The 12,626-nt window shown below is 49.4% G+C and overlaps 1 protein-coding gene across 2 annotated transcripts in view; it reads right to left on the reverse strand.

Moving 5' to 3' along the window:
* Positions 1-377: 377 nt before the first annotated feature.
* The window catches only part of PHB (prohibitin), a 13,959-nt gene continuing 1,710 nt past the window's right edge, over positions 378-12,626 (reverse strand). For both annotated transcript variants that reach the window (XM_032279935.1, XM_032279936.1), the window contains exons 2-7: positions 12,139-12,253; positions 10,665-10,826; positions 5,964-6,106; positions 5,677-5,793; positions 3,394-3,489; positions 378-1,546 (exon numbers count right to left, since the gene is read on the reverse strand). In XM_032279935.1, coding sequence (XP_032135826.1) covers positions 1,334-1,546; positions 3,394-3,489; positions 5,677-5,793; positions 5,964-6,106; positions 10,665-10,826; positions 12,139-12,226 — 819 coding nt within the window. In that variant the 5' untranslated portion in view covers positions 12,227-12,253 and the 3' untranslated portion in view covers positions 378-1,333. The remainder of the gene's footprint in view (positions 1,547-3,393; positions 3,490-5,676; positions 5,794-5,963; positions 6,107-10,664; positions 10,827-12,138; positions 12,254-12,626) is intronic.

Below are 12,626 nucleotides of genomic sequence, written 5' to 3' on the forward strand. Positions count from 1 at the left end.
GCTACTCTACTGGACCTGTAATTTACAACCACTTACTTCCCTAGCATCGGCGGAAGGTGCTGCTGGCAGTTGGCGGGAAGGCCCGTAACTCTCCACGAGTAGCGGCACCAAAACACACAGAACAGTGCACTGCCCTCCACGTACCCTCGCTGCCTACAAGCCCACCCCATGACAAACCTCACCTGCTACCACGGACATTCCCTTCGGGTTGGGGATGGATCTGGAACACAGCACAAAGTGTTTTCTGAAAACAAAGCATTTTCTGCCTTGGTGGAGATTCTGTCTCAGCTGGCAATGTGAACATGTGCACACAAAAACTGCTAGAACGCTCTGTTCTGATCCCACGGCTCCCACAAACAAAAAAACCAACCCATGGCTGAGCCAGAAGGTCTGGGTGTCCTTTATTGACAGCAGTTTACACACATTTGTTTCCTTCCCATGGTTGTTTCCTTCCCAGCACAGGCACAGAGCCCTTGAGAAGGGCAGTCTCTGAATGGGGGAGCAAGGAATGCAGGTCGGACATGTCTTTGGCAGGCATGTTCAGCCCCAGCAGGATGCAATCCTTCAAGTTGGAATTCCACTGGGTATTTGAGAGGGACCAAGGTGGGGGGTAGAGAGGAAGTCTTCGACAGGACTCACATCTCGGTCCAGCCCTCCTCTCTCACTATCCAAGTCCATCCAAGTTATAGGACCCTAGGGGTCAACAATCAGGCCCACCCACCTCAAGAGGGGCAGATTCTTCCATCTGTGCCCAGTTCACACACACCTGCTTCCGCTGGTCGCACAGTTAAAGAGAATCAGCCTTATGGTAAGAGACAGATCGCTTCCTCTCTGCCCCTCCCCAGCACCTCTTCAGCGGCATCTGCGCAGGAACTGCTGGGAAGACGGAGGCCTGCCTTCTCAGTTCAGCCACGTGCCCTCATCCGCAAATCTTGCAGCATCAGTGACAGGATGGAGGCCACCCGTGGACCCAGGTGGACACCTGTGCTCCCCAGTCCATCACACACTGCCCTACCTGCGTGCTGTCAAATGCTGGTGCCCAGGCCAGAGCTCCAGCAGTCCCCGAATTGGGACCTAAAGCCAGTTTGCATAGGCACTTGGCAATTTTTGGTAGGGAGGTGGATAAAAAAGTAGATGGACGTGGGAAGAATGCAAGTGTTTCATTTGATAGACTAATTAGAGATCTGAAGTGATTTTACCTTTATTTCCTTCACTTTAAGCCAATCATGAAATTTCACAGTGATTTCTGGGGTGGGGGCAGAAGGAAGGCGGTGTCAAGAATCACTGGGGCTGTGGCCCAGTTGGCCCGTGGAGGCGCAGGTAGGGTGGGCCCTCACTGGGGCAGCTGGAGGAGCACGGACTGCCCCGCCGGCAGGTAGGTGATGTTCCGAGAGCGTGACAGCTGGTACGCGATGTCCTCCGCGGCTTCCAGCTTGCGCAGCTCGATCAGGCCGTCCCCTGCGGTGGCCAGTGAGTTGGCAATCAGCTCAGCTGCCTTGGAGTCGCCCTCAGCAGAGATGATAGCCGCCTTTTTCTGCTGCTCAGCCTAAAAGAATGGAGATGGAGAGAGACTAAGATCAACCCTCAGGAAACTGCCTATCAGGCTACCACCCAGAAAGGATCTTCACCAGAAAGCCGCCTTCCCAGGCTCCTGAAGGAACTAGGGGAGTTTACTTCTTCCTGATGGGGGGCGGGGGGAGCACACTGCCCACCCAGTCCTCCCCTCTTCTTTCATGTTCACTCCTCAACACAGGAGGGGAGGGTTACGTTTCTGTGGGCTGGTTGAATATTTATTTATTTATTCATTTATTTCTTTTGAGACAGAGTCTCGGCCTGGGCGACAGGCTGGAGTACAATGGCGCAATCTCGGCTCACTGCAACCCTCCACCTCCTAGGTTCAAGCCATTCTCCTGCCTCAGCTTCTGGAGTAGCTGAGATTACACACGTGCACCACCATGCCCGGCTAATTTTTGTATTTTTAATAGACAGGGTTTCACCATGTTGGCCAGGATGGTCTTGATCTCTTGACCTTGTGATCTGCCCACCTTGGCCTCCCAAAGTGCTGGGATTACAGGTGTGAGCCACCACGCCCTGCATGAATATTTGTCTTATTTCAAAGTCCTCATTAATATTAATTGTAATCTAGTTTAACCACCCTACTAAGGGCCAGGAGGATCCAAGAACAAGGAAAACAGAAGAAAAAGAAAGGTGGAATCAATTCTCAAGGCTCATCTTTCCCTCAAGTCCCAAGTCTAAAGGGCTTTATCAAAGCCAGGACTGGGCCAGGTGTGGTGGCTCATGCCTGTAATCCCGGCACTTTGAGAGGCAGAAGCAAGAGGATCACTTGAGCCCAGGAGGTCAAGGCTGAAGTGAGCTATGATTATGCCATTGCCCTCCAGCCTGGGCCACAGAGGCAGACGCTGTCTCAAACCAACCAACCAACCAACTTCAGGATGGTGAAGAAAGAGCAGCGTGCACTTGTGACTTCCTAGAGCTGCTTGTGAGCTAGGCTGGCTCCTGACCAGAACCCAGGCATCCAGAGTGAGATCTCCTACGCTTACCCCGTCAATATCACTAGGAAGATAGCTCTCTGCAATGCAGGACCTTCAGGAGTGTGAGGAGACAGTATTGAGCCTCTCTGAAATTACATATGATTTTGAAATGGCTGCGCCCCACGTCTGTTTGCTCAACACATTTACTGCAAATCTACTGTCACCAAGCACTGTGCTAGACTTACTAACATCTCTGACATTTTGGGAGATACAAAGCAACACAAGTCCCTGCCCACACAGTATTTTCATTCTCCAAAATTAAATCTATCCCTCTTTTCCCCTTTTATTTCTTGCTGAACCCATCTCCCCCCGAATTAGGGACACTGGTGGTGGGAAGAGGCGGACAACAAGAAATAAACATGTGTTTGCAAATACCAGAGAGATCAGGCTGCTAAGCAAATACGCTGTGTCCCATCACATTCTTTGACACATCTGGATGGATTTAGCGCCAGAAAAAAATCTAGTGACGAAAGCACATCTGGTGCAACGTTTGATCTTTTTTGCTGTCAGCTTTCACTATGTAACTATAGTTAAAAATGACTTCTCAGTGAAGCTGAAAATACTCCAGGAGAAACATTTTTATTTGTAAGAGTGTTTTTGATCTCAGAGAAGTGGAAGAAAAATTACCTTTCAGTGATTTAGGAACAGAACTCCACATATCCTGGACTAGCCCCTGAAGACTCTGGAACCAATTGCAAAAGTACAATCCCTTCAAGCCCCTTCCGATGATCCCGGAAGAAGGGATGACAGATGATGAATTTCCAGGCCACCCAGCAGATGGGGAAGCTGAGTGCAGGAGAACGGGGAAGGAGAGCCTCCTGCCATCTGGTTGAAAGCTCACCTTTTCCACCACAAATCTGGCCCTCTCTGCTTCCTGCTGAGCCACCTGTTTGGCTTCCACCGCTTCTGTGAACTCCTTCCCGAAGGTCAGATGTGTCTAAGGGGAGAGAGTGAGCACAAGATGAGGCAGTGTGATTGCTTAGACAGCGCTGCTGGGAGGCCTCCACGGCTGCTGCAATGAAGAGGTCAGCAATGGCTCTAGCAGCTGGAGGCACCCGTGAGGCCAGAATGCTCTTCCACCTCCGTATCTGTATCCAAATTGAGTTTACACCCACCAGAGTCTCTGGCTGCTTAAACTGCTCCTGTACCTTACTCTGTCACTCGCAGTACAGCGACCTCATATAGCAAATGGCAACTGGGGCTTCTGATGGGGCCCACAGGCACCAGAAGGTATCCACTCCAACAACCACCTCCCCAGAGGAGAGCTGTGGGTTCTAAGACCCCCGCCACTGACTAGTGCTCTTCCAAGGGCCTTTGATGCCTGGTTCAAAGCCCAAGGAAGGCCAGATGGAAAATGGGGCTCCTCAGAGTGAGGGAGGCAGCTGGTTCCCAGGGATCCAACAGCCTGATGCTCCTACTTATGGGTTAACCAGTCCACTTCTTCCCATAGCAGCTCCACCACTGAACAGGAAGAGGATGAGGGACGGTGGAACGCAAATCGTGGTATTCCCAATGTGTGAGTGGTTCTGTTAAAGGGTTTAAAGGAAAGAGAAATCAGGTAAAGTCATTGGTCGGGGCGAGGGTTTAGAAGTCTGATGATCCCTAGACCTTTCCTAATCACGTCAGGTCTGATGGGACTGTCTCTAAAGATAGCACAAACAATGGGAACAGACCCCAGAATTCCTAATGCCCAGCCTAGAGCAATTTACTTATTCACCCTAATTTTTATGAAAAAGAATAAGGAGAAGGAGAGGCTTGGTTTTGCCATCAGCTTCTAGTTGTTTCATTTCCTCCACTCTCCCAACCTCTGCTTTTTTGAAAAGCAGCCCCAAAACTTCTCCTAAAGAGTAAATCCTGGTCTTACTACCTTCCAGAATTTTTAACCTCCTAACTCTAACTGCAGCTGCTGTCTGTCACCTGATCCATTTCTAGTCTCTTATTCAAAGTTTGGGTAAGAAAATCTGATCCTGAGAAATGAAAAATGCAATGTATAAATAAGGAATAAAATTTATTTCTAAAGGGGCCAGCTGAGGGCAGCAAATTCCCCATGAAACCTAATTTTCTTCTCACACCTCTGAGATAGGGTTTCCTGTGGTCAGCCCACATTTCCCCAGAATGGAGCATGTGGTTGAAGTCTAGTAAAATGCCAACTTTTTCCTTAGGTTTTTATTCAGTGTTTTCTCACAGCCAAGGTGTTCAGGTTAAGTGGGGAGGGCCTGCAGAACGGCTGCAGCCTGGCATCTTGCCAGCAGAGGGAGCCCCAAGGCCCTGGGACTTCTAGCAGCCAGAGCAAGGTGGAGCAGTGCCCCAGGGTTAGCACAGGGTGTTGTGGAGTGGCTGTTTAAACAGCTGCAAAGACGCTGGGGGAAGCGGTGCCTTTCCCTAGCGATGCACAGGAGAACCGAACAGGAAACACTTTACTTCACTGCCCGAACAAATCACTCCAAATGATTTTTCCCAGAGAATCTAGAAACACGACCCCTTCCCCTCACCCTCCTCAACCTGAAACGCTATCCTGCCTGTATGGCTTGCTGTCTGAGTTATGACATTCAATGTCATATAAACGCACAAGCTATAGTGTCTCTAGGGGATAGACTGTGCCTCAGAGATGTCCCTTGCCCCCCATTACCAGGCCTGGGGGAATCAAACCTTTCGTTTACCCTCTATCACCTTTCATTGGGGTTCCCAGAACTTAATTCACTGAGCTTCAGACCTTAGGTGTTAGGAGATTCCCAGGGACCAGGCTGGGAGGTCTGTGCTGGGGAGAAAGATGACCGGAGCTGTTCTCTGGTCTCTACTAGGCAGTTTCTGCCTGTGCCAAACAGGGTTAACAAGGCATCACTTTCTGGGTAACACAGTTTGGAGACAGTAAAACGTTTAGTGGTTAGGGACTATCTGGATACAACCAGAGGTCATAAGGAAGATGTGTGTGGCCAGGGGAAGGTAAAAGAACCCTCGACCGAGAAACCCATGGAGCCTGCCTCACCTCAACATGTTTCTGTGTTTTCAAGTCTCACATCTGGGAGAGGGGAAGGGGGGACCTAATAGCATCTACCCAGAAATGGAGCCAGGCACCTATACGAGAACTGCTGCCCCTTCCCCTCAGTCCCCCGAAGGATCTTACCAAGGACACATCGTCCAGGATGAGCCCAAAGGTGGCTGCTCGCTCTGTAAGGTCGTCGCTCACCTGCCTGGAGACCAGCTCTCTCTGGGTGATTAGTTCTCCAGCATCAAAGCGAGCCTGGTTTCAAAGGGAGGAGCAGAAGGCAGGTCAGGTTAATGAGGAAGCACAAAAGGAACCAGGAAACTAGCAGCCACATCCCAACCAACTCACTGCCAAGCGCTTCCTGCCACCTGGTAACTTCGTGGGGTGGTGCCCTGGGCTGGAGGCTGAGGGCCCCGTTCACTCACCACCACTGACTTGAGGATCTCGGTCGTGATGGACGGCAGCACGCGCTCATCATAGTCCTCTCCGATGCTGGTGAAGATGCGAGGCAGCTGGCTAGCAACGGGCCGGAAGAGGATGCGCAGTGTGATGTTGACATTCTGTAAATCTGAAGGTAGGGGACAAACACTGGAGGTAAAAATAAAAACCACTGTGGGAATACAAGTGAGATTTTTTTTTTTCTGAGATGGAGTTTTGCTCTTGTTGCCCAGGCAGGAGTGCAATGGCACGATCTCAGCTCACTTGCAACCTCTGCCTCCCAGGTTCAACTGATTCTCCTGCCTCAGCCTCCCGAGTAGCTGTGATTACAGATGCCCACCACCATGCCCAGCTAATTTTGTATTTTTAGTAGAGATGTAGTGTCATCATGTTAGGTTGGTCTCGAACTCCTGACCTCAGGTGATCCACCTGCTTTTGCCTCCCAAAGTGCTGGGATTACAGGTGTGAGCCACCACCATGCCCAGCTACAATTTTTATTTAATGTATTTTGAGACAGGGTCACGTGTTACCCAGGTTGATGTGCAGTGGTGAGATCACGGCTCACTGTAGCTACCTTGACCTCCTGGGCTCAATCGATTCTCCCACCTACACCTTCCAAGTAGCTGGGAGTACACAGGCACATGCCACCAGGCCCAGCTAATCTTTGTAGTTTGTGTAGAGACACGGTTTTGCCATGTTTCCCAGGCTGGTCTCAAACTTTTGGGCTCAAGTAATCCACCTGCTTCGGTCTCCCAGAATGCTAGAATTACAGGTGTGAGCCATTATACCTGGCGATTTTTATTTTTTATTTTTAGAGAGAACGTCTTACTATGTGGCCCAGGCTAGATTCAAGCTCCTGGGCTTAAACATTTCTCCTGCCTCAGCCTCTTGAGTAGCTGACACGCACCACTGTGCCTGGCTGCAAATTTGCTACAATTTATAAGCAAATTTGCTGATTATAAGATCCTAGAGGGCAAGGAGCAGGTATGCCTGGTTTCCTTGGCAGAGAGCCCAGTAAAGCATCACAAACAGATGATAACTTCTTAGAGGCTTCAGTGATACCAGCTTTTTGGTATACCCTGAATGCTCTCAGGTATACATAATTCAGATTATGTGTCTAATAGGCGCCATGCAATGTTTACAACCCTGAACATTTTAAAACAACAGACAGGCCAACGCTAAGAATTGCAGGGTGAGGCCTTTCCAAGTTTTGGTGATTGTGCCCAAGTCAGGAGTCGGCCTTGGAGAGGTTAGTTTGGGTCTGGTGGAAATGGTGTTAGACTGGCAGTCCAAAGATCTGGGGCTGTTTACTAACGATGTGGCCCCTCTAAGCCTTGGCCAACCTGAGCTTATTTCCTTGTCTACGAGAATAGGGACAATTTCATCTTCTTTCGGGGCCTTGCAGAAATGCTGGGGAAAACTGAAAGAGGAAATAGACATAAAAAAGCACTCTGTCAACTGTGCAACACATAAAAGGGTTAACAGACCCATTGATGGTTTGCCTCTCAATTCCTGGGCCGGTTAAAGGACTCAAGGAGAGAACTGTACCTTCCCCTAGACAAGTCAGGCCTGCTCGGGGCTAAAGCACTGTCACAGCTTGCTTATAGACATCAACAATAAGGACCAAGCACCCATGAGATAGAGTCCTGAACTGAGCACCAGGAGAGGTGGGAAACACATTCATACCTCCAACTCCCTGATCTCTAGAAGCTCCTAACAATCGTTTTAGAAATATGGACATAGCGTATCCTGAAAACCACTGCAAAACAGTACAGAAAGAACTCCCAAAGAGGTGGGAAGTTTAGAAGCGGCTTTTAAGTTAAATTTTGTTTCTTCATTACCTCCCACCCACCTTTTATTTCCTGTTTTGTAGTAGGCAAGCCCTTTAGGCTGCTGCTTCTCCCTGTACAGATTTCTGAATTTCTCCTTCCCCCTCTTCTCTGGCTGACACACTTTTCACTCTGCAAGTCCCAGCTCAGATGTCAGTCCCTCCCAGGAGCCTGCCCAGTGCCTGGGGGAGCTGGCTGCTCTCTCCTGTGCTTCCTTACACCCTGGATGACCTTGGCTCAGGTTCTCCCCACGCTCCACTGTAATTGCTTGTTCACAAGTCTTTCTTCCTAGTAGACTGAGCTCCTCAAAAACTCCTTCTCATCTACCTTTGAACCACCACCACCCTCCAGCCCAGCACCAAGCCTGGCACCATCACAGTAAGTCAACATCTGCTGAAAAGCAGCACTGAGGGTGAGCGTTAAAGTCAACTAACCAAGAACCTCTTCTGTGTGTGAAGAAATACTGCTGAACCGCATCTGCGATTCTGTTCTGCCTGTGCACCTCTATGGGTAGGATGAGGGAGAACAGTGATGGCAAATCATCTCAGGATCCTACTGGAAATGCAGGGGAGTGTTACAGACACTGGGAGACTGCTCCTGGGGGCGTGGGCCTCCACCTGAGATGACAGCACGAGCCCCGCACTGCCGGACTGCGGGCCACAGAAGGCAAGGCGAAGGGCGGGTCAGCGACAAAGGCAAACATAAAGCCAGAGATTAGTTTCTGTAGTCATTCTGGGGAACTGTAGCTACTTGGCAGGGGGGTTAGGGGATGAGATCAGCTGAGGGAGCAAAACACATTCAGATTTCTTAAAAATTAACTCATCATGTAACTGTTTGTTTATTTTTGAGACAGGGTGGCACTCTATGACCCAGGCTAGAGTGCAGTGGCGTGAACTTGGCTCACTGCAGCCTTGACCTCCTGTGCTCAAGCAATTTTCCCATCGCAGCTTCCTGAGTAGCTGGGACTATAGACGCATGCCACTATGCCTGGCTTTTTTTTTTTTTTTTTTTTGAGACAGGGTCTTGCTGTAGCCCAGGCTAGAGAGCAGAGGCGCGCTCTTGGCTAACTGCAACCTCTGCCTCCCGCGTTTAAGCAATTCTCCTGCCTCAGCCTCCCAAGTAGTTGGGATTCTAGGCGCCCGTCAACACGTCCAGCTAATTTTTGTATTTTTAATAGAGACAGCGTTTCACCATGTTGGCCAGGCTGGTCTCAAACTCCTGACCTCATGATCCGCCTGCCTCAGCCTCCCAAAGTGCTGGGATTACAGGTGTGAGCCACTGTGCCCAGCTTTTTTTTTTTTTAATTTTTGTAGCGGCTGGGTCTCACTATGTTGCCCAGGCTGGTCTCAAGCTTCTGGGCTCAAGCTACCTTTTTGCCCTGGCCTCCCAAAGTGCTGGGATTATAGGCCTGCACCTGACCTAGATGACCACACAATTCTTTTTTAATTTTTTTGAGACGGTCTTGCTCTGTTACCCAGCCTGAAGAGCAGTAGTGTGATCCAGGCTCACTGCAACCTCTACCTCCTGGGCTCAAGTGATTCTCCCACCTCAGCCTCCCTAGTAGCTGGGAGCAGAGGCACAAGACACTATACCTGGCATTTTTTGTTGTTTTTTTTTTTTGAGATAGGGTCTTACTTTGTCACCCAGGCTACAGTGCAGTGGTGCAATCTCGGCTCACTGTAACCTCTGACTCAGCCTCCGAAGCAGCTGGGATTACAGACACATGCTATGACGCCTGGCTAACTTTTTGTATTTTTAGTAGATAGGGGGTTTCACCATATTGACCAGGCTGATCTCAAACTCCTGGCCTCAAATGATCTGCCTGTCTTGGCCTCCCAAAGTGCTGGGATTACAGGTGCGAGCCACTGCACCCGGCCTAGTTTTTGTATTTTTTATAGAGACAGGGTCTCATTATGTTGCCCAGGCTGGTCTCGACTCCTGAGCTCAAGTGATCCTCCCACCTCAGCCTCCCAAAGTGCTGGAATTATCAAGTGTGAGATACCACGCCCAGCCTCTATGTCACTCTTATTTATATATTTATTTGACTCGCACTCTGTCACCCAGGCTGGAGTGCAGTGGTGTGATCTTGGCTCACTGCAACCTCTGCCTCCTGGATTCAAGCAATTCTCCTGCTTCCACCTTGAGTAACTGGGATTACAGGTGTGAGCTACCACGCCTGGCTAATTTTTGTATATTTAGCAGAGACAGGGTTTCACCATGATGGCCAGGCTGGTCTCGAACTCCTGATCTCAATTAATCAACCCGCCTTGACCTACCAAAGTGCTGGGATTATAGGTATGAGCCACCGTGCCCGGCCAGCCTCCATGTAACTCTTAAGACATGCTTTGTATATTTCTCTAAATTTGTACTGCTGTATGTGGACCTTAAGTGAGGTTGTTTTTTTTTTGAGATGGAGTCTTGCTCTTTCACTCAGGCTGGAGTGAAGTGGCATGATCTCAGCTCACTGCAGCCTTCGCCCCCAGGGTTCAAGCAATTCTGCCTAGGCCTCCTGAGTAGCTGGGATTACAGGCGCCCACTACCATGCCCAGCTAATTTTTGTATTTTTAGGAGAGATGGGGTTTCACCATGTTGGCCAGGCTGGTCTCGAGCTCCTGACCTCAGGCGATCCCCGGCCTCCCAAAGTGCTAGGATTACAGGCATGAGCCACCGTGCCTGGCCTTAAGTGGATACTTCTAAGAATCCATATCAAGCTCTCCAGGGCAAATAGTCTAGTCATTCCTATGATGTGCAGTCCAAAGCCTTTTGGATCCTGGTATCCCACAGATTCTCCTGGGACAGAAAAGAGCAGAGCACCTCTTCCACACTCCCTATTTTACCTGAACCACAGGCAAGACTCACCTTTGCTACCAGTGATGACTGGCACATTACGTGGCCGAGAACGACAGTCAAAGATAATTGGTTTCTGTACCCATGGGATGAGAAAGTGAGTCCCTTCCCCTACCACAATGTCCTGTACTCCACGGAATCGGTCAAAGATGACAGCTCTGTGCCCAGCATCCACTAGGAGGAAAGGATAATGACACGTCAGAAAAATCCTCGCATCCTTTAAACAAAAGCATCATGTCTTTGAAAGAGCCCTGGTGCTTTCTGTTCACTGAAGTCCCCACTCTTCTGTCTTCCCCATCTCCTGGCCTCTAGACACTTCAAATTGCTACAAAACTAACAATCACTTTCTGTTCCACATCTCCCCAAGAATTGGTAATAGGATCTGTTCCCTAGCATCCTTTCTCCTCGAGGGAACTGGCTGTTGATTTTCTGAATGACCATTCTATCCCTGAACACCCACAAACATATTTCCAGGAATCATCTACCAAAACTTTTAAGACTCAGTGAGGTCTTCCCAGTTACCGCATGTCCATCGGGCTCCAATTTAACGTAGTGCTCACAGAAGCAGCACCCTCATTATGGGAATTCTACATTTAGAAGGCCCTCTTTCTTCCTAATAGCAGTTTCTCTAAAGTTTTAAGGGGTTATAGAGATATCTTGGTACGGAGAGAAATTCAGTGATAGCAATTACTGTCTCGTTGCAGGTGTGGCCAAAAGGATCATAGTACTGCTAGGATGTGTCATATAAGCCAAGCAGGCTTTTCTAATCAGCTGCCTCTCAGAACGTTATCATTGGTCCAAATATCTTCACTCTGAAAGTAAAGCTCCTCACACACCAGACGGGTCAATCTACTGCTGCTTTGTGGGATGTGAAAGCAGCAGATTGTCAGAGTTAAGGAAGTCCTAGAGATAAAGTCAGGTCAAATCCATTGCTTGACCAATGAGGAAGCTTCCACAATGAAGTAGAAGACAAGCCAGCTTAACCCCTCTCCTATACTGTTAAAAGCTGGGCAGTGTATCCCAAAGATATTTTCTCTGAAACTACCCAAATTCAGCAGAGCAAAAGCCCCTGCTCAGGACAAGGTCACCCAATCCAAACAGATCTACAGCTTTGCTGTTATTCCACATGCAAGCAGAAGAGAACAAATGAGATCTCCATTTCAGATAGCCAGGGAAATCCGGACACTACGCAGCAGCATTTGGGTGGTGGGCATTGCTTCACGTTGACAGGAGCCGCTGGACACATCCAACAAGGAAGTGGGCTGGGAGGCTCTTTTTGAATAAAGACTCTGAGAGGACCTATGACTGCAAGGTCAGGGGCTTGATAACAATGCAGTCCTATGGTATGGAATGGCAGGAGGTGAACCTTCATGGCCACAAACACATTCACAGACAGCAGCTACCATCATGGGTGTCACACGCCTTATGCAGACCAACAGAAATCTCCCAGAAAAGCGCAGTCACTCAGTGCCCCTCCATGTCTCACCATTATATAAGGCCGAGTTCACCACGCCTCCTGCAACAGCTAAGGCCAGGCCAAACTTGCCAATGGACTCAAACACTTTGGCAGCCATGTTTTCTTCTGCTGGACCCTCTCACACCTAAGGGGATAAAAACAAAATAAACAAAATCAAACTTGATGCCAAATCCTCAGAGAAAGCCCTCTCTGGCCGGGCGCGGTGGCTCAAGCCTGTAATCCCAGCACTTTGGGAGGCCGAGGCGGGTGGATCACGAGGTCAAGAGATTGAGACCATCCTGGTCAACATCGTGAAACCCCGTCTCTACTAAAAATACAAAAATTAGCTGGGCATGGTGGCACGTGCCTGTAATCCCAGTGACTCAGGAGGCTGGGGCAGGAGAATTGCCTGAACCCGGGAGGCGGAGGTTGTGGTGAGCCGAGATCGTGCCATTGCACTCCAGCCTGGGTAACAAGAGCGAAACTCCGTCACAAGGAAAAAAAAAAAAAAAAAAAAA

The sequence above is a fragment of the Sapajus apella genome, unplaced genomic scaffold (genome assembly GCF_009761245.1).
Source record: "Sapajus apella isolate SASKATOON/1434 unplaced genomic scaffold, GSC_monkey_1.0 scaffold12, whole genome shotgun sequence".
Classification (NCBI taxonomy): domain Eukaryota; kingdom Metazoa; phylum Chordata; class Mammalia; order Primates; family Cebidae; genus Sapajus; species Sapajus apella.